This window comes from Enhydra lutris, unplaced genomic scaffold (genome assembly GCF_002288905.1).
Source record: "Enhydra lutris kenyoni isolate GAN:26980312 unplaced genomic scaffold, ASM228890v2 scaffoldscaffold6, whole genome shotgun sequence".
NCBI classification, from domain to species: Eukaryota; Metazoa; Chordata; class Mammalia; order Carnivora; family Mustelidae; genus Enhydra; species Enhydra lutris.
In genome coordinates this window covers 25,169,348-25,190,165 of record NW_019154090.1, presented here as the reverse complement: position 1 = coordinate 25,190,165, position 20,818 = coordinate 25,169,348, and the positions used below count along the sequence as shown (strand labels likewise).

The window sequence follows — 20,818 nt, the reverse complement described above, 5'->3', positions numbered from 1 at the left end:
TGTGAGGAGTGACTGATTATATACTTTCAAGTTGAAAGGGGTTAGGGATAGTGTTAAGTCTCTAGGGAATTTGAAAGCGAAGTTTCCAGGACATTGAGGGACTAGCTATTTTTAGGAAGAGGTCATTTACTACTGTCTAGTAAAACCCTAGTCACAAGACCCTTCAGATGTATATCAGTGGGCCATAAGCTTTGATGTGGGAAGCAAAGGCAGAAGAAAGATTATTAAATTTCCTTACTACCTATAGCCCATTGACAAGTCCTTGAAACAGAGAGTGAAATTCCTCTAGGGACTCAAACACCTCAATGTTAATACTTTGCTAAGGGCAAAAGGCAATCCTAGCCTGACACCCCCCACCCCACACACACACCCTCTACCAAGATCCTGTTAAGTCTACTTAAACATATAAAAATTCCTTTGGAAACTTCCTTTACCTCTAAACTCCCCAAGATATGTTTTAGCAATTATCCCCCAAGCATACGGCCCACCGATATACATCTGAAGGGTCTCATGACTAAGGTTTTATTAGATGGTAATAAATGACCTTTTCCCTACAACAGCTAGCTCCCCCACCCCAAGGTCCTGGAAACCTTGCTTACAAAATTCCTTAGAGACTTAGGCTATCCCTAAACCCCCTCCCAACTTGAAAGTATATAATGGGCCACTCCTCATGAGCACATTGCAGCCCTTTCTGCCCATGGGTGCTGTCCCTGTGCTTTAATAAAATCATGTTTTTGCACCAAAGGTGTCTCAAGAATTCTTTCTTGGCCGGGGGCTTAGAACCTTAACATCCTCTTTCCTACATTACTTGGAGGATGATGGCTAACATATATCTTGGGGGGTAGAGATAAAGGAAGTCTCCAAAGGGATTTTTATATGTTAAAGAAGATTTATTAGATCCTGGGGGTTAGGCTAATGTTAAGGTTGCCCTTGGCCTCTAGCAAAGTATGAACATCAAGGCAGCTAAACTCCTTGAGGAAGGTTACTCTGTCTGTCCCAAGTACTTGTCAAATGGGCTGTAAGTTATAAGGAAGTTTAATTCTTTTTCTTTGCCTTTGTTCTCTGATGAGGAAGCAGAGGGCTAGCTGAAGACAAAGCACAAGCTGTCCCCTGCAACCTCCCCTCCCCCACTCCTGGGTGGGACAAGTGTGACTTTCTTCCAGGAAGCTCCCAACTATCTTAATGTTAATATCTTGCTAGAGGGGAAAACAACCTTAACTTGACAATGGCAAGGTCTCTAGTATCTCAGGTCCTCTCTAGCATTTGAAAGTCCTTTTGAAACCTCACTTTCCCTTAACTTCCCCAACTCTGGAGTCTGTAATCACCACTCCACACAACCCCCTGCTGCAGCTCTTTCTGCCCACCGGTCCTGCCCCCATGCTTGAATAAAACCACCATTTTGCACCAAAGATGTCTCAAGAATTCTTTCTCAGCCCTCAGCAACACACCTCACCCCACCAAACCTCATATTCCAAAACCACATCATTCTCCACATCAGCAACTGATTCTAAATATGTTAGACCAAAGATGATAGACTATAAACTGGGTTGCTTCTTAATTGATGGGTACCTTCATCAAAGATTCTGGACTTAATATTAGATCACACAGCTGAAAATGGCTTTGATAGCTTATTGTGTTGGTTACTAGAAAATAAACTCAAAATGGCCTTCATTCAATGAGTTTGAGAACTTTCCAAGTTCAATATAAGTAAGGAATCCAAAGGCTTAGGGAGGTTGGACTGTTGGCGTGGATTTATCTTTTGTAAACACATGTGCCCCAACCGTTACATTTCCTGAGGGGGTCCAAACAACAATCTCTTCAACTAAATCAACTAAAAAGTTTAAAAATACAGTAGGAGAGTATCCACATCCTTGAAAAGCTGTTTTTTATTACCTGGGAAATGCTGTCATTGAGAAGGACTCCCGTGATTTTAATGGGGGAGGATGAGATACACCAGTAACAGAGCAAGTGGTAGAGCAAAACTGGCAGAAACGAGAGGGAATGCTTATTGTAATGGAGGGCAAGGATAAATGGTAATCAGAATATTTGGCAACTGCTAACTGATCACAGTTTCCCTAGGAAGGAAATAGATGGTCCTCCTACTAAATGATAATTGATCATGAGAATCTCCAGATTTGGAATCCAAAAACTTGACTTGCGTTGCCAAATGGAAAATCAGAGCTTTTCATCCAATTTCCAGTTAAAAGCCAGTTCAGGATCAGGAACCCCTTGATTGACGGGGAGCCAAGGGATCCTGCAACACTACCACAGCCTATACGCCAAGTCTTCCTTCAAGTTTTTCCCAAATTGGCCTGTTGACATTTATTAGAATCATGGTGCACTGTGGAAAAATACCCAGAACTCTGGGGGCTATGAGATACTGGCTCTGAATTGATGCTGTTTTCCAGGAACCCAAAATAGTTTTATGGTCCACCAAAGTGGGCTTATTGTTGGCAAATGATAAATGGAGTTTTGGCATGAGTTTGATTCAGAATGGGCCTGATAATTACATGGACCCATTCTGTGATTATTTTTCCAATTCTTTAATGTATAATTGGATGAGACATAATTAGCGACTGGCAGAATCCCCATTTGGCTCTCTGATCCATGAAGGGAGAGATTTTGAGAGAAGAAAAGCCAAGTGGAAACTCCCAGAGCTTTCTCTTATAACACAATAATAAACCAAAGCAATCCTACATCACTGGGGGAAATTGGAGAGACAAAGGCCATCATTTTTAATTTGAGAGACAAAAGGATGCTGATACTTGTATCAGTCAGGATTAATGCAGAGGAGAAAAAGAGACAAGAGAGGGATTACAAGAAATTGATTTATAGGATTATGGGATTTCTTAAGCAAGGTCAAAACTCATAGCTCAAGCCATGAGGAAGGGAGAATTAAGCACCAAAGCTGTCCACAGGAAATATTTTTTTTTCTCCTCTTTCTTTTTCCTCCTTCCCTCTCCTCTTCCTTCCTCTTCTCTGTGTTTCTCTGTCTCTCTCTACCCCTTTTTCCCTCTCTCCCCTCAGCCTTGCTTTTAAGTGCTCCCAAGTAATTGAATTAGTCCTACCTGGATTATCCAGGATAATCTCCCTTACATTAAGTCATCTCATTAAGGACTTTAATTATATCTGAAAACTCCTTTCAGATCAATACCTAGGTTAGCATCTGATGAAATAACAGGATTGTAGCCTACCCAAGCTGACACACTAGGGGAAAAAAAACCACAATACTTATCCCATCCCCATTTAACAACACTGTTCACTGGCCTTAAAGTCAACCCAACCCCTGACACCAGGAATTCACTATTACCCCTGAAAATGTTTTCCCCCCTATTTCAAAATTTAGGGATCATAAGAATCAGCTTGCTTTTACTTGGCAATGCTATCAGGACACAATAGTTTTTCCCAGCACTACTGGTGCTTTTACCATAACATAATTTATAAAAATCTTGATCATACTGACATCACAGAACATCACATATGTCCAATAAATTGTTGACATTATGCTGATTAAACTCAATGAGCAGGAATTAACAAGCATTTAAAGGCATTTGTAAAATACACATGAGGAAGAAGGTGAGATACAATCTCATAAAAGCCCAGGTCCCCAGCACTTTGATGAAGTTTCTGCAGTACAAAAAGGCACAAAGCTTCATGGTCCATTTTAATTTTTAAGGTAATACGTACCACAATTAAAAGTGTTATTCTGACGCATTTACTGAGCAACTCTTAAGGAACCAGTTTGGGTACGAATCAGAACGAGGACAGCCTCTCTAGGAAGCAGCACAAGTTTCCCTACCACTATGTCCTTCTATGACCTAGGTAGAACCCATTATACTTTCAGAGTACCTATGGCAAATGAGGATGTTTATGGATGCTCTGGCAAGCTCTAATAAGAGAAACACAGCACAGATCTCTAGGGCATTGGAGAAAAGCCCTATCCTGGTCTGCAGATAACCGTTTTAATTTTGAGAAACAGCTCCTGTCTTGCTACTGAGTCCTAGTAAAGATGAGTATCTAACCATGGGGCATCAAAAAACCATGCAATCTGAGATGTCCTTCATGGCCCACATATCAAGTTTCTTAATAGGCTGTATTACACTGATTTTCCAATGCTAAACTAAACTTGATTTCTTGAGATAAACCCCCACTTAATGAAGATGTATTATCCTTTGTATACATTTAAGTCTGTATTGAAGTCACTTAGATGCCGTTGAGGATTTTGGTCACTAGGTTCATGATAAATTGCTCTGTAGTATTGATCCTAGTCTGGGTTTTATATTAGGGTAAGGCTGGCTTCATTGAAGGACTTGGTAAGTATTCTCTCCCCTTCAATTTTCTGGAATAGCATGGGTATAATATGGTGTTTGGTGACGAAGCAATCTAGGTCTAGAGTTTTCTGTGCACGGAGGTTTTTATCTACAAATTCAGTATCTTTAATAGATACAGGGCTTTTCAGGTTATCTGTTTCTTCTGGAGAAGCTTTGGTAGTTTGTGTCTTTTAAGGAATTTGTTCCTTTTATCTAAGTTGTAGAAATTAATTGGCATAAAGTCATTCATAATATTTCCTTATTATTATCATAAGAATAATAAGGAAATATTATGAATTCTTATAATACCTGTAAAGTCTGTAATGCTATCACCCCCTCATTCCTGATACTGGTCATTTGTGTCTTCTCCCTCTTTTTCTGAATCTACCTGACTAGAGTTTTATCAACCGCATTAATCTTCTAAAAGAACTGGCTTCTGACTTCATTGGTTTTCTTTAATGTTTTTCAGTTTTTATCTCATTAATTTTTATTCTAATCTTTATTACTTCCTTGTTTTGTTTTTATTTATTTTTTTTAAAGATTTATTTATGAGAGAGAGACCACACACACGAGCAGGGTGAGGGGCAGAGAAAGAGGGAGAGAGACCCTCAAGCAGGCTCTGTGCTACGCACAGAGCCCGACAAGGCACTCTATCCCAGGACCGAGATCAAGACCCGATCCAAACCAAGAGTCAGACGCCCAAAGGACTGAGCCACCCAGGTGCCCCGCTTGCTTTGTTTTCAGTTGACTTCTCCTGTTCAAGCTTCTTATGATGGATGCTGAGGTCTAATGCGCACTTTAAGGAGAAGGACTCGAGCACATCTCCTCCTCGCCACTGGATGACATTCAAGGCAAGTGTGGCTCTGAATAGGTGGTCATTGTGAATGGCCGGTCTCCCTCATTTTCTCCTGAGAACATCTCCGCTTGGAGGGACCCTGGGCTTGTCAGGGGCCAGTTCCCACCCCCTAGTGGTTCAGAGAGTTCATGGTTATGGTGAGACCTGCAGTCTTCACTCCCCCTGATGGATCAATGCCAGCTCATTGAAAATCTATGGTAATTGCCATGCATGCCCCATGAGTCTTTAGTGGCCTCTCTGGAATATGAGAGGAAATGACCACTGAACAAGACAGGCTCACAGAGCTCAGGGTGAAGGGCAAGGGCCGTGGGTGAATTTATCTAGATGATATACAGGCCACAGAGCCAGATAGCCTGAGTTGGAATCCTGGCTCCACGCTTACCAGCTGTGTGTCCTTGGGCAAGTGACTCCATCTCTCTGTGTCTCAGGCTTTGCATCTGTGAAGTTCGGCAATAACAACATGGCCCTCCAGGGCTATTGGATTATTGAAATCAATTTACAAGGAATGCTTGGAGCAGAGCCTGGCACAGAGTTGGGGCTCAACACGAGTCCGCTGTTGCTCTTCCTGCCTCTCCTTGCAATGCCTGTGGGGGCCGTGGGATCGTGCTGGGGAGCAGAGTCGGGTGTGGGAGCAGGAGGTAGATGGGAACCGATGACGGCTCCTCTGATCTCCCTTCTGTGGGTCTGGCTGCCTTGTTCCTGCCCCAGCCCCACCTGTCCTGCTGGTGACTTCAGGGATTTTATTCAACTTCTCTGTGCCTCTGCAAAGGGAGGCCAATTATAATAGGATCTCCCTCAAAGGGCTGTGTGGAGGATTAAAGAATCCATTACAAGTAAAGCACTGCGACTGCCCTCTGAGCACAGTCAGCCCTCAACAAATGTGGTCTGGCACTATCTTCCTACTTCAGCTACATGGCTCTCAGGCACCCCGTGCAGCAAACTCACCCAGAAGCTCAGTTCCAGCTCCCACCTCCACAGACAGACTTAATTGCTCAGGGGTGGCCCAGGAATCTGCATTTCTACAAGCCCCACTTGTCCTCCTGAAAGCACTGCAAGGTACCCAGAAACTCCAGCTTTTCCACATTCCCTTCCCTGCTTCAGGCCACACCAGAGCTAGAACTTCATCATCCTTTGTCCAACCCGATGTTCCATTCAGAAGGCACCCCACTCCTCTCACCCCCTTTTCCAGGGAGTTTGCCTTTGGGTTAAAGTTCCAGTCTTTAGACGTCTATGATTATTAAAAATATACATTTCTACCAAAAAATGGAATAAATGAATGCCTCTGTGAATAATGAATTCCATTCCATAGAAGCCTGATTCTCAGTGAATGAAACCAGCCCACCCCACTGAATCAGGTGCAGGAATCTTCCACCATTCTGCTTCCATCCATTCTGCTGCCGCCTGGAGTTTCAGGACCTCTCCCTTTGGCTGTGGACCTGGAGCTGCCTTAGCGCCCAGGGAGTTGCAGTGGGGAAGGGGTGGGGTTGCAGGGTTGGTGGAGGTGGGCACCTCTGCCCAACTATATAGGAGGGTGATCATGTACAAAAGCCTGCTTGGCCTTTGGTTTGGCCAGGGGAAACTCCTGCCTCCTTGTCACACTGGACACCCCCTCTCTGGAGCTATGAACAGGAGCCTGGGCCTGTGCACTCCAAGATCTGACCCCGTAGGTGCAGCCACACCCATCTTCCCTTGTTCCTCCAATCTGCTGAACCTTTTCCCACCTCAGGGCCTTTGCCCCTGCCATCCTGTCTACCAGACACACCCTCCCCCATCTATACTCAGTGCAGATTCCATCTCCTCCTGGACTCAGCTCAAATGTCACCTTCTTTAGAGACCTTCCCTATGCATTGCCCAAAATGGCCTCCCTCCTATTCTCAGTCTTACCCAACTTTTTCCCTTTGATATGATCTGTAATTGTTCCAGGTACTGCTTCTGCCGTGTAATGCTTCTGATTCTCTCACCAGACCAAAAGTTGCTGGAGGAGCAGGTTGTCTGTTACTGCCTAGAGCCAAGCACAGTGCCTGGCCCATCACAGGCCCAGAGGGAGTAATGGTTGACAGATAAATACATTTTTCTCTTTTTTTTTTTAAGAATTTATTTATTTATTTGACAGAGAGAAATCACAAGTAGGCAGAGAGACAGGCAGAGAGAGGAGGGAAGCAGGCTCCCCACCGAGCAGAGAGCCCGATGTGGGGCTCGATCCCAGGACCCTGAGATCATGACCTGAGTCGAAGGCAGAGGCTTTAACCCACTGAGCCACCCAGGCGCCCCGACAGATAAATACATTTTTATCCAAGTCAAACTCCTTGAAAGTCAGCTACCCAGAAGAGCCAGGGCTTTAACTGGTGTCGATGGGTACACCTTAGGAGGATGATGGTAATCCTACTACTGCGAGCAACATTTTTTAACGAGGTGCATTTTGTTTTTAACAGACAAACCAAAGTTTTTGTCACATTTTCAGAATGCCCCCCCAAAAAGGTGAAGTTTGTTTGAACGGAAATTCTTTGAAATAGTAAAGGTGATGGTAACAGATGAGGTTTGGGGCCCCCAGCAGCTCCACCTTCCAAAGGAAGCAACATCTCACTACTCTGGGGAGGGCCCGAGAGCCTGCTGGAGAGGGCAGCTCATCCTCCTCCAGGCCGGGAGCTCCATAGGCTGCTGCCTTCCTCTCGGTCCCTGTCCCCTCACATGCGTTAGGAAGGTGTAGTGAGATGACCTGCAGAGCCGGCTTCGCACAGTGAACGCAGTCCACCAAATGAATGTCAGCCCACTGCCTTGGAGGTGGCTGCCAGGGATGGAGGGTGGGGGGGCGACGGGCTAGGGGGAGACGCCACACCAGCTAACCTTTCCCTTCAATGTCCTCCTCAGGGAGGTCGTTTCTCTGACAGCCCCCTCCCCACTGCTCAGATTTTTCCTGACTGGGCCCTCGCAGAGCACCTCTGCCTCCCCTTCACAGCCACACGTCGCCATCACGTGCTCCCAGCTGGGATGGCTAGAGACTGTCAGCCTCCCCACAGGAACAGGGGCACCACCAGGACAAGGAACTGCAGGGCTCACCACGGAGCAGTGGCCTCCCACTCCCCTGTCCTGCACCGGGCTTGGAAAGTCCACACCCTCCACCCTGTTATCTCTGTAGATTCGGTGGCCCTGAGAGTCACAGCCTGTGATGGGGCAGGACTAACAGCCCGCCCTACTCCCAAGGTCAGACCTTCAAAGAGCAAGGACAACAGGTTTGTTCCTCCCAACAGTGCCCACTCTTCTCCAATTTTCTCGACAAAAAATAACAAAATCCCAACTGGTTACACAAGACCAGGAAGAGTGGAAAAGTACATTTCGAGGTAACTGATATTCTACAAACATCCCCAAGGGGAGTGTGAACCCTGCAAGGATGTCAATTCCGGAAAGCCATCACCCTGAACGAATGCTTTCGTTATGATCTCTTACAAAACTGGATGTGAAGTGCCCAAGGACGGCCCCAGGGCTTTGTGAGCTCTGCAAAGGACCCTGCACATTCCCTACAGCCCAGGAGGAGAGCACAGGGAGTGAGGAGTGCCTTTGTCTCAGAGCTCCCAGCAGCTGAACTGTGGGGCCCGGACCCCCGAGGCCTGTGTAGCTGCAGTGGAAAACTTGAGAGAATTTTGAGTAGAGGAGGGCCCTGGTCTGATTAATGTCTTAAAATGATCACGCAGGGGACACTGGGGTGGCTCGGTTAAGCATCTGATTCTCGGTTTTGGCTCAGGTCATGATCTCAGGGTCGTGAGCTCGAGCCCTATGTCGGACTCTGCGGGGAGTCTACTGGAGATTCTCTTCCTTCCCTCTCCTTCTGCCCCTTTACCCACCTCAAATGAAAGTAGATAAATCTTTTTTTAAAATGATTGTACAGGCTGTGGTGTGCAAAACAGATTGTAGGTGGGCAAGGGAGAAAGCCACGAAACCAGGTAGGGGCGGCCCAGTGTAATCCAGGGCGACATGAGGGGGGCTGAGGAGGGGCTGCTGGATGTGGTCAGGCTCTGGAAGTGCTGACAGGGTGGCCTGACAGATGGGTGGTGGGCAAAGTGGGAAGAAGAGTCGAGAAGGACCCCAAGAGCTGGGGCCAGAGCAACTGGATAGATTGTGGCACTATTTCCTGAGATGGTGAGGACAGGGGGATTTGAACTGAAGTTTCTCCGACCCCCAACTCCAGGGCAGTGAAGTAAACCTAATGCTTTGGCTTCAAGGCTCTCTGTCCGCCTCCAGTAAACCTTATCCATAAACCATCCATCCAACTGTTCATTCATTCATTCGTATCATTTAACAAACTCTTACTGCTAACTACCGTGCGGTAAACATGGGCAGTACTGGACACAGGAGGATTAATTCGCCTCACACCCTCCCCTACAGAAACTTAAAGTTTGTTAGGTGGTTCAGAGATCAACTGTTCTCACTCATTCATGTGTTCAGTCATTGAGTCACCCAACAAACATTCATTAACACTAATTCCTGGCAAGCAAGCACCATGGTAGGCATTGCGAATGATCTTGACCTTGAAAAAGTCCTAATCCACCTGGAAAAACTGGAATTAGCTATCCTCGCTCATTTACTGTAGGATCCCCAATACCCAGCCTGAGCAGGATCTGGGAGGGGACTCTCGCTGGATGACCCAACAGTGGGCTCTAGTGGGCGTATCCAAGCAACACAGCCTCCCTCTGGATCCCTGGCCCTCCCCACAGGGTTCCACCTGCCGCCCTCACCATGTGAGAAAAGCCCAGTGGCAGCTGCCAGCGTCCATCACGACACCTCCCCACAGCATGCTCAGGGCTAACTCTGGTGTCATTCTCCCACAGAAAACCATGAGTCCATTCATTCAGGCAGCCAACCCCGCAACCACCCATCTGGGTACCATATGACCCTCCTTGACACCTGCAGGTCCCAGAACCCAAGATGTGTCCAATCTGGAGGCTCCTGGTCCTCCTCAGCTTGCTGTCGGTGCCCTCAGCACTGCACAAGCAGCCTTGGCGTGGCCTGGTCGAGGCCCACATGGACAGACCAGCTCTGGCGAGAAGTAAGCTCACCCCGTGCTCTGCCCACTGTCTCAGGGTGGGTGGGGAAGGCATCATCCTGCTGGGTGACCTTGGGTCAGTCACTCCCTCTCTCCCTTTTTCTCTGAGACCTCAAGTGTAGAAAACTGAGGTTGAATTGATCATATGCCAGTTCATGGAATGTCATCATTACTGTGAATCGTGGCAAGGCCCTCTTGGCTTTATTCTATCGTTTTCCCCTTTACTGCTTATTCTCACTCCCACCCCTCTTCCTCGGCTCTGTGGGGTGTTTAACACATGTGTTTATGTACAATCACATCCTGATACAACATAACAGTGTTTTGATTTGCATAGATGGCATCACCATATAGATCTTGATTTTTACTGTTTTCACTGGGCACTGTGCTGTTGACATCTGTTGCTTCATGCTGGTAATGAGAAGTCCATGAGACTGGACTCATCACTGCCTGGCCACTTCCCTAGGGATGGACTGCTGAGTCGTCTCTAACTCCCCACTAATATAAGCTACCCTGAGATCAACATCCTTGCATATGTCCCTGTTAGGAGCCATAGAAGAATGTCTCTGGGAGAGACCCAGAAGTGGAATGGGTGGATACAAACTCAATTTAACGAATGACTGTCAAACTGCTTTCTAGAAGGGCTGTGCTGCTCTATACGGGCTCCAGTGACTAACAAGCATACCCGTCTCCCCAGCCCTGTTTCCCAAAACTGGAGAGGATTTATCTGCCTCAGTCTACTCCACTAGCCATAGCAAGATACCACAGGCTGGGGGGCTCAAACAACAGACATTTCTTTTCTCACAATTCTGGAGGCTGGCAGTTCAAAATGGAAGGTGCCCACAGGGTTGGCTTCTGATGAAACCCCTCTTCTTCTCTCTTCCTTCTAGCTTGCGGGTCTCTGCCCTCTCCCTGTGTCCTCACATGGGCCTTCCTTCCGCATGTGCACGGAGAGTGCACTCTGCTGTCTCTGTCTTTTCTTAGAAGGACACCAGTCTTATCGGATTAGGGCCCCAACCCTATGACCACAGCTTAAGCTTCTTTACCTCCTTCAAGGAGGTACAGTCTCCAAATACAGTCCCACTGGACGCTAAAACCTCAATATGTTCATTTGGGGCCAGGAGGAGCTACACAATTCCATATGTAACACTGTCTTTCTCCCGTCTGCCAGACTGAAGTGCACGTGAGTGCTCTGGAATTGTCTCAGCTTGACTTCATCTGATCCGTGGGAAGTTTGAGCCCCTCATCCCAGTTTCATTAGCCATTTGACTTCTTCGAATTCCCTGTCCTCATATCTTGTCCATGTTTCTCTTTGCTTCCCCAGGGATTTTATTTTTATCCTCTCTGATTTGAGGGTTAATTTATCCTTTTTTTTTTTAAGATTTTATTTATTTATTTGATAGACAGGGAGCACAAGTAGGCAGAGAGACAGGCAGGGAGAGAGGAGAAAGCAGGCTCCCTGCTGAGCAGAGAGCCCGATGCGGGGCTTGATCCCAGGACCCTGAGACCATGACCTGAACCGAAGGCAGAGGCTTTAACCCACTGAGCCACCCAGGCGCCCCAGCATTAATTTATTCTTGACGCTGGTCCTTCTTCAGGTCTAACCAGTGCCAACATTTCTCCCAAACTGTCACAAAGTTGTAGATGTAGAATGCTCCACTAAGTACGACATTTTCCGGAGGTTTTTGAAATCTTTTTTATCATGTTAAAGAAATCCCCATATTTCTGGTTTTCTGAATTTTTCTTTTTTTATTAATTTTTCTTAATCATAAATCAGTACTGGCTTTTAACAAATGTTTTTCTATCTCTAAAAATTACTCCATTTTTTCTTCTAAATCGTTAATGTGATAAATTGTACGAATAGATTTTTGTCTGTTGAACCCATCCCAGCATTTCTGGAATAAATTTGATACTTTATAATTTACTAGAATGATATATTTATACTGTACTATTTCTATAATGTACTAGAATGTACTTATAATGTAACATACTAAAATATATTTTACAAGGTAATATATTTTTAGAGATTTTTTATTAACATATAATGTATTATTTGTATTTTTATAATGTACTATTGGCTACTCAATTTGTTAGCTAAGAATCTTATAGGAATTTAGCCAATTTTTCATACATGAAATCAATGTGGACCTTTCTTCCCTAATACTGTTCTGGAAGCTGGGCAAGTTACCCTGGCCTCATAAAATGAATCTGGCACCTTTTTCTTTTTTTTTTTATCTTTTTCACAATTACCTCTTTATATAAAGTTTGGTAAAACTCTTCCCCAAAACCATCCACATCAAACACTTTGGGGGAATGGAATCTTCAATTAACTACTTCTACTTCTTAAATCTTGAAATCAGTGTTTCCCATTTCCCTCATCACAACTTGGCATTTTATGGTTTGCAACAAAGGTATCCATTCCATTTAGGTTATGAAATACATTCATGTGTATTTGGGGGTCCAGGCAGCCTCATGGTTACAATAGGTGTAGTTAGAATGCTATTTCATGGGGCCACCCTGGAGATTTAAATGAAGAAAAGCATGGGCCAAATGCTTTTTCAGCTGTGAATATATTTATCACTATAACCATGTCTCCTATCAGTTAGGATACTTAGCTGCATAGAACAGAAAACCCAATTCAATATGGCTGAAAAAAAACCAAAAACGTTATTTCACATAACCAAAATTCACAGGTAGGACAAACTCCAGGTCTGATTCAATCAGGAGCTCAAAGGTGCCACCCAGAGCTGGATTTTACCCTTTTTTTTTTTTTTTAAATGTCTGCTATCATCACAGTGTCATCCTCAGGCTGCTAGTTCCCAGCGTGGTAGGAAAATGGTGGCCAATGACCATCAGAGTGACAGACTGCCTTGCTCCCTTTCAGTAGGAGACAGAGAAAGAAACTTCCCCTCAAATGTGAAACCTAAGATCATCTGTTTAGTCTGATAAGGCCAACTTGTGTTATATGCCCACTTTAAACCTGAAAGAGTCACCAGGCAATGATGGCTCAGATAATCAAAGGCCTCATCTGGACAAGGAACTGGACAGAGTGCCTGAATCAAAACAGGATTCAGATGGGAATGACAGGATGGATGAATGGGAGTATGGATAGATAGATGAATAGATGGGTGGATATTTGAACAGAAGGAAGATGGATGGGAGGTGGATGGATGGATAGATGGATGGATATTAGACAGATGGATAGACAGATGGATAGATATTGGACTGGCAACTACTAGTCCACTGCTCACAATTTTCCAAGTGTTGTTATTATCATTAGCCAAGAACTACCAAGAGTTCTAGGCATACCTATAGTATCACTCTATCTTTGAAACTATTTAGTCAATGTATATCTCTCTTATTAGACAGGAAACTGTTCTGTGTCTTTGGTATGCACCACAAGGCCTATACCCAATAGATGTTCAATAATATTCTTTTTTTGGATAAATGATATTTATCCAATTCTGTTTGGACAACTTATCTCAACTTACAAGAACCTTGTGAGATGTGCATTATTACTGCCCCCATTATACAGATGAGGAAATCAAGACCCAGGAAGGTGGCAGCATTTCAACCCAGATCTAGGACTCCAAACACACTTTCCTCTTTGCAGGCAACAGAAACAGGGGATAATGAGGGGGAACCATGGTTTCTGCTGCTCTGCAGTGTGGGTTTGATCCCAGGGAGGGTGAAGTCAGTGAAATACATGTGTCCTGTGGTATGCTTGGAGGTTCGCCAGAGCTGGACCCCAACCTAGTATCAAGACAGGCAGGATTTCAGTGTGCCTGGCACTTGAAAATCCCTTCCTTTTTGGAGTTCATTCTCTGCTGGGACCTCTGCTTAGTTCTGCTGCTGATTCCGGGCACAGTGTGGGAGGAATTACATTCATCCTCTTCCTAGTTGTTCTCTCCAAGCAACATTTACTGTGATATACATGCTGTATACTAGGTTCTGTGGCTCGGATTCAGAGATTGCATTGGGCAGGCTTCCCACCATTACATTTCCTTTGAGCCACTCTTGCTGGCCAGAACCTCAGCAGGGCTGTCGCCTCAGCCCTGCAAAGCACCACTTTCCAGATGAGACATGTGGGTTTCCGTGTAGAGGGTGGAGTTGAAGAGTGACAAGCACCCATCACTCAGCAAGAAGCAGATGCAGCAGCCCACACACAACCTCGGCTTCTTGACTCCAAACCCCCTACCTCGTCCACGACACTGTGCAATGTCACTGGTCCATTGTCCATTTCCAGTTATTGCCCAGGGCCTCATGAAGCACAACGTAGAGGGTCGAATCCAGAACCTCCGCCTCATGGACAGTCTGAATGCCTCGGGGCAGATGGCCCCAGGGATGGTGGGCCGGCTAATAAATGGCATGAACCTCCAGCAACAGCAAGAAAGCAGGTGAGCCCCTGAACCCCATCTCTGGTCCTAGGACTCTCTATAAAGCTCTGGGTCAGAGGGCAGAGCTCAGCACGTGGGGGCACACGGCTGTGAAAAGGGAAAGCAGGAAGACTGGAAGAAGGGGATGAAAGGCCCAATGCAAGACTGAGTGGGGGACCCAATATGAGAGGTCATTTGGGGAGGAAGCATAACAGGGTGATCAAAGCAAAGCCAGGAACAAAAGTTTCTGCACTTAAATCCTGGGTCTGCCACCAACCTTGGGGAAATGGCCTGAGCACTCAAGCCTTATCTATAACATGGGTGCCCAGAGCACAGCCTGGATCAAGGTCTGGGGTGCCAAAGGAACCCAGGACTAGCGTCTGACATTTGAATCCCACTCTATTGCTTGATAGCTGTGTGACTCTAGATAAGGTGTTTGAGGTCTCTGAGCTTCAGCCTTAAGCCCTCATCAGTAAAAAGGGTGAAATAACTGTCCCTGGCTCGCGGGCTTAGGAGCTTTCTCTGTCGCACACAGTAGATGTGTAGGCATTGGGCCCTCCAATTAGCCCAGCAGAGCAGGACCGGGATGCTCGACCATACTTCCACTCCTTCTTCTGGAGGGCAGGGCCTCCTCAGCCTCCCAGGCCCCCAGCCACTCCACTGCAGCAACCCAGTTCCCGCCTACTGCGCCCTCAAGCTCCTTTCTCTCTCATCCCGCCCCTCAGTCTTGCCATTCTAATGAGCCCTCGTACTTGCTGGCAGGGTTTCCCTGGATGTCTGCAGCCACAACACTTCCCTCCTTCCATTCTGTTAATAATAGTTGTTACAAGCATTTATTGTACACCTGCTGTGTACCAGGACCTGGGCTGGGTCCTTGGAATACAGCTATGAACAGGACATATGGTCACTGCCTTTTTGGATCTTATATCCTAGTTAGTTAAGTCACAAAAGTAAATAACTAATTTCAGGTACAGGGATATGTTATGAAGACAGCTTTAGCAAGGTAAGAATGGGGCTGATCAGGAAGACCTTTCTAAAGAGATAATCCCTAGGAAGAATGAAGAGAAGGAAGCAAACCACATGAAGGACATAGAAGGGCAGTAAGTACAAAGGCCGAGGCAGGAAAGGGACTGGTGTGTCTGAGAATGAGAAGTCCTGTGTGGCTGGGTGAGCAAGGCAGAGGGTGGTAGAAGGTGCGGCAGTGGAGGCAGGTGGGGCCAGACCCTGCAGGTCTTAGGGTTCACAGTGTGGAGTTCGGATTTTATTCCAAGAGCAGTGAGAAACCCAGGGAGAGTGTTAAGTAATAAGGCTGCCTGTTGGCTGCCGCATGGAGAATAGTTTGTAGAGAGACCAAGTTCATGGTAAGGAGCCCAGAGAGAAACTAGAACATCTCCAAGCGAGAAGTGCTGGTAGCCTGGTCCAGGTGAAAGGGACAGGAGGAGTGGGAAGTTGCCAAACTCTGGGTATATTTTGTAAGCAGAGCCAGCATGATTCACTGTTGGGTTGAATGTGAAGGTGAGGGATGGAGAAAGCCAAGAAGGCTCCCAGGGCTTGGGAGGCAGTGGCTGGGTCTGAGAACAGCCCCCGTGTGGGTCTGCAGCTGGCTGTGGGTTGCACACGTTCGTGGTGTGGAGCTGTGAAGGGCCCTCTGGGACAACTTGCAGCCCTAGGCTCCTGCAGGTGGTTCTTGCCCTCCCAGCATCTTTAAAAGGATCTGACTCCAAACCCCACCACCAGGCCCTTTTCATAAACAGCATGCCAGCCTTTCTTGTCAGCCTGAGAACCTGATGTCTGAGCTCCCTCCCACTCGAAGGGCCTCTGCTCTTTCCTTCTGTAGCGCCAACATCACCAACATTCAGCTAGACTACAGTGGGATTCGGATGTCTTTCCATAAGGAGTGGTTCTCAGCAAACATCTCACTTGAATTTGACATTGACTTGAGACCGTGAGTCATACAGCAGCAGGGTCGGTGGGGTGCTGTTCCTCCTCAGTGGGAATCTGGGAGTTGGGGGGATGGTGGAATTTGGCAACATGGGGAACCTAGATCTTTATGACTCCAACCTGGTTCAAATTCTGGTTTCTGAACTCACTCACTATGTGACCCTGGGCAGGTCACTTCACATCTTCGAGCCCCAGTTTCTTCAGCTGAAATATGGGTGGCAATCCCTAGTCATTTGCTCATTTAAACCTATGTGAGTTCATTACATTGATTTTTTTAAAAAGAGAGAAACACTTAAATTATATCATCACCTTCCCTCCATCTGCTCAGACTATCCTTTACCGTCAGCTGCTTGGAAGAAAACGGGAGATGACAGCTAAACGGTACAGACTTTTTAAATAAGATAAACTCTCTACTTCTGAATATCAAAAGGCCCCTTAGCTGGTCTGTCTAAAGGATTTTCAGAAATCACTCTGCCTAACAGCATTTTCTCCTTGGTCACTGGTTGCAGGAGTCAACAGGCTGGGCTGGTTTATTGAAAGAGTCACTCTTCCCTTTGTGTTGGCTGTTTCCACCACCTCCTCTCTGTTTCCTGCCCTTTCCCTCCCCCTCCTCTCTCTCGTCCCCAGGTCCTTCAATAACAAGATTATAAAGACACATGCAAGCATGAACCTGGTTGTGGAGTTCTGGCTGGAGAAAGACGAGTTTGGCCGGAGGCATCTGGTGATAGGCAATTGCTCTGTAGAGCCGAGTAGCATCCACACGACAGTCCTAACAGAGTAAGATCCCAGCTGCCCTCCACTGGGCTGGGCCCCTTCCTGCCTAGCCTTAGCTGTGGCCATGTGGCTCTACCACCTCCTGGATGAGCCCAACACAGATCTCACCCTTTCCCCAGGACCTACTTCTCTTCCTGAGTCAGCATCCCAGTGATGGTCCAGCCAACCTCCCAGGAGTCAAACTCTTTGTCCTCCTCAGGCCCAACTGCCCACCTTCACTGGCTCCCATCAATGACCTACTGGCAGGCCCCGCTGTCTCCTCTCTCTCCATCCCCAGAGCTACTACCCCAGCTCCTAGGCCTCTTTGTGGACCACTGCAGGAGCCAAGCTGGGTTTCCCAGACTCAGAACTCACCTCCTTCACTCCATTCTTCTGCTGTGGCAGAATTAACTTTCTAGCACAGCAACGGGGTCATGTCTCCTAGCTCCTCCTCCAAACTCTCCAGTGGTTCTCCAAAGCCCTCTGAATGAAGAGCAAACTCCTGGATGTCAGTCAGGACCCCACTTGTCCTCTCACCTGCCCCATCCTATAGCCCTTTGCCCTCTTGTGTTGCTGAAGGGCCTACCCCTCCATCAACACACCATGGATTTTCATACCACCGTGTCTTTGCACATGCTGATCCTTTTGGTTGGAATGCCCTTCCCTTCTTCTCTAGAACTCCTCCTCTTCATCACTCATTCATTCAACAAATACTGATTGAGAACCTACTATGAGCCAGACATGGCATGCCTGATGCTAGAGATACAGTTGTGAACAAGATAGAAAAAAAAAATAGAGCTATTTGTAGGGCATATTAATTAATAGAGTATAAGAGATTTATATACTGGCTGACTAAGTCTATCAACTCAGCAGACTGTGAGACTCCTGAGGGCAAGTTTGGGTGTGATTTCTCCCTGCAATTCCAGAATGCTGAAAGCAACTAGGTCTTCAGTGGGTGTCCATTCATTTACTCATCAGACATTCACTAAATGCCTAAATCATGCCAGGCACTCAAGGCTAGGACAGTGCAGGGGAAGGTCTGAACTCTGGAGCTCTACTGACCTGGTTCTAATCTAATCAGCACGTACTGGTTGTGTGACCTTAGGCAAGCCACATCACCTCTCTGAGTTGCCCCTTCAATTACTGACAGCAATGCCTCTATATGTATAGGGCTGGATGAGGATTAAATGACTGTGTAAGGTGTACTCACTGCCTAGCGCCTGGCATTGGTACTACACGGATTTATCTGTTCTGTGTATCTACCTTTTTTCTAGAGATATCTCACCAAAGATGAAACATTTTCTCCGCAACCTCAGGGAGAACCTGGCAAAAGTTATCCCACACCTGGTGGAAAGTCAGGTAAGTGTGAAAAAAATATTGTCCCCTGGGGTATCTTTGCGTCTGAGGATCAGGACATACATACTGGCAATTCAGAAAAAAGTTTCCAATCTTGGGCTTTAGGACCTGAAAATTTTCCATTAAAAATTTCAGTTTTGTTATCTACTGGCTTAGGTGTCCTTGGCAAGGGATTCAGCCTCCCCGTACCTCAGTTTGCCCATCTGTAGCATGGGAATCCCCACAGTTCCTATGTCATAGAGTCGTCACAAGGATTCGGGCAGCAGAAGTGCTGTGCATGGCATCCCGCCGGTGCTCAATACAAGGGAGCCGCTCTTGCTATGATTCCCTGTGGAAATCCAATGAGGCCTAAGCTTCCAGCCGCAGGCTCTCTAGCTTTCTTTTCCTAGTCCCTGGCCTGACCCTTCTCTCTGTGTTGGTGGCCCAGGTGTGTCCTCTGATCAGTGAAATCCTCAGACAGCTGGACGTGAAACTGTTGAAGAGCCTCATGGGTGAGTGTCCGTGTCCGTCCAGGGAGGACTCAGGATTGGTAAAGGGAAGAGGTGTCCCAGTGCAGCTCCCAGTGAGGCCTGTGGAGGGGTGTCTGCCTGTGCTCTTAGAGGGGACCATATGATGATGACCGTTCCTGTCCCCCAAGAGAGCTAAGACAGCAGAGGGCATGCCTACCAGCTGTGCCCCGCCAGTCATCCAAATCTCCAGATTACCAGAAACTGTAGCTCCTCCCAAGATCTCCATTCAGTCCTTTAGGGATCACTGCACCCCACCCCGAACCTGAGACCACCTCCATTTGCAGAGAGACACTCTTCCTACCTTCACGGAGCTCACAGTCTAGTGAACAGAATAAGCGCATAACTACTTACCATTTGGAAAAAATGTTAACCCAAGTAGCTCAGGCACTGGCCCTAGGTTGGCATGGATGGATGAGAGTCCCCTGCAGGGGCTGGACGGACAGTCACCCTAGTGACTGATGCTGCCTCTTCTCCTTACAGAACAGGCTGCTGCTCACAAATTCAACCAACTATGAGTCCAGCCCACTGACCTGGAAGGAGGTTCCACACCTTGGGACTTTAAGTCTTCCTCAGAGTGGGGCTTCCACTGCCCCCAAACACCTTTACCACAGGCCCTGTGGCGGCCTGTCCTGTCCCATAATAAACTCTAACTCTTAAGGGTACAGAGATGCCCCTTCCTGGGCCCTGAGTTTAGTGTTCCAGAAGTCAGATTTGGTGAAGGATCCATGCTAAGACTAACTATGCCTGGGTTTGCTCATCAGTCTAGAAACACCAGAGAAAATACTGTGTTTTCCTGTAACTGACAGCGAGAAGCCCATCTCTAGGTTTGCTCATCAATGCAGGGAGGGCCCTGTTGAGAGTTCCCATTCCCTTTCAGCCCATATTTGTTGAGTGCCTACTATGTGCCAACTGCTTTGCCAGGCTTCCATGGAGTGTAGGGAAAGGATGACAGAGTGGAAAGCGTAAATGTTGGCACTGGACAGATCTGAGTTCAAATTCAGTTCAGCCCAATGAGAAGTCCCGTGTGGGTATGAACCCTGTGCCTCAGAATGACCGCTGATCCCCGGCCCCCAGGACAGGGCTGGCCCAGAGTGGGAGTGGGTGATTCTGGTTTGAGGACTCACTGGCTGTGTTGGGGACAAGGCAACTTCCCTTCAGGTCTCCCTCACCCACATAGTGGGGATAGAGATATTCCAGGATGTGGAGCAACAAGAGCCTGGACCCCACTGGTGGGAGGTGAGGTGCACCATTGCTTTCCGAATCCCGGTGGCAGTGGCTACAAAAGCAACCCATAGGCCTGGCCTGTGGCCCTGCAGCCACTCCCCGCAGGCACTGCACAGAAACACGGGCCTGAGGCCACCACAAGACATGGGTAAAACTGCTCACGGCAGCAGTGGTCCTCACAGTCCCTGAGCCAACACCCTGAATGCCCGTCAAGACTCATTTTCACGACACTCGAAACAAAGCCCGGCACGGGAGAGCACACGTTGCATCTCCCATTTATATGAAGCTCAAAAACAGCAAAAGGAACCCATGCTGTCAGAGAGGAGGGCCATGGGCAGCCTTGAGGAGGGTGTTAGTGACCAGGAGGGGCTGGAGGCTGGCTTCTGTTTCTTGTTCTCGATTCTGGGTGTGGCTATGGTGTTTAGTTTTTGAAAATTCACTGAGCAAGGCGCCTGGGT

The 20,818-nt window shown here is 47.0% G+C and overlaps 1 protein-coding gene across 1 annotated transcript; it reads left to right on the top strand.

Annotated features, from left to right (window-relative positions):
• The first annotated feature begins 10,086 nt into the window (after positions 1–10,086).
• Positions 10,087–19,676, top strand: LOC111141925 (BPI fold containing family A member 3). The gene is made up of 7 exons (XM_022494791.1): positions 10,087–10,207; positions 14,448–14,598; positions 16,415–16,522; positions 17,146–17,295; positions 18,546–18,630; positions 19,055–19,118; positions 19,617–19,676. The coding sequence occupies exons 1-7, from the start codon at positions 10,087–10,089 to the stop codon at positions 19,649–19,651; spliced, it is 714 nt and encodes a 237-aa protein (XP_022350499.1). The 3' UTR covers positions 19,652–19,676.
• The last annotated feature ends 1,142 nt before the right edge of the window (positions 19,677–20,818 follow it).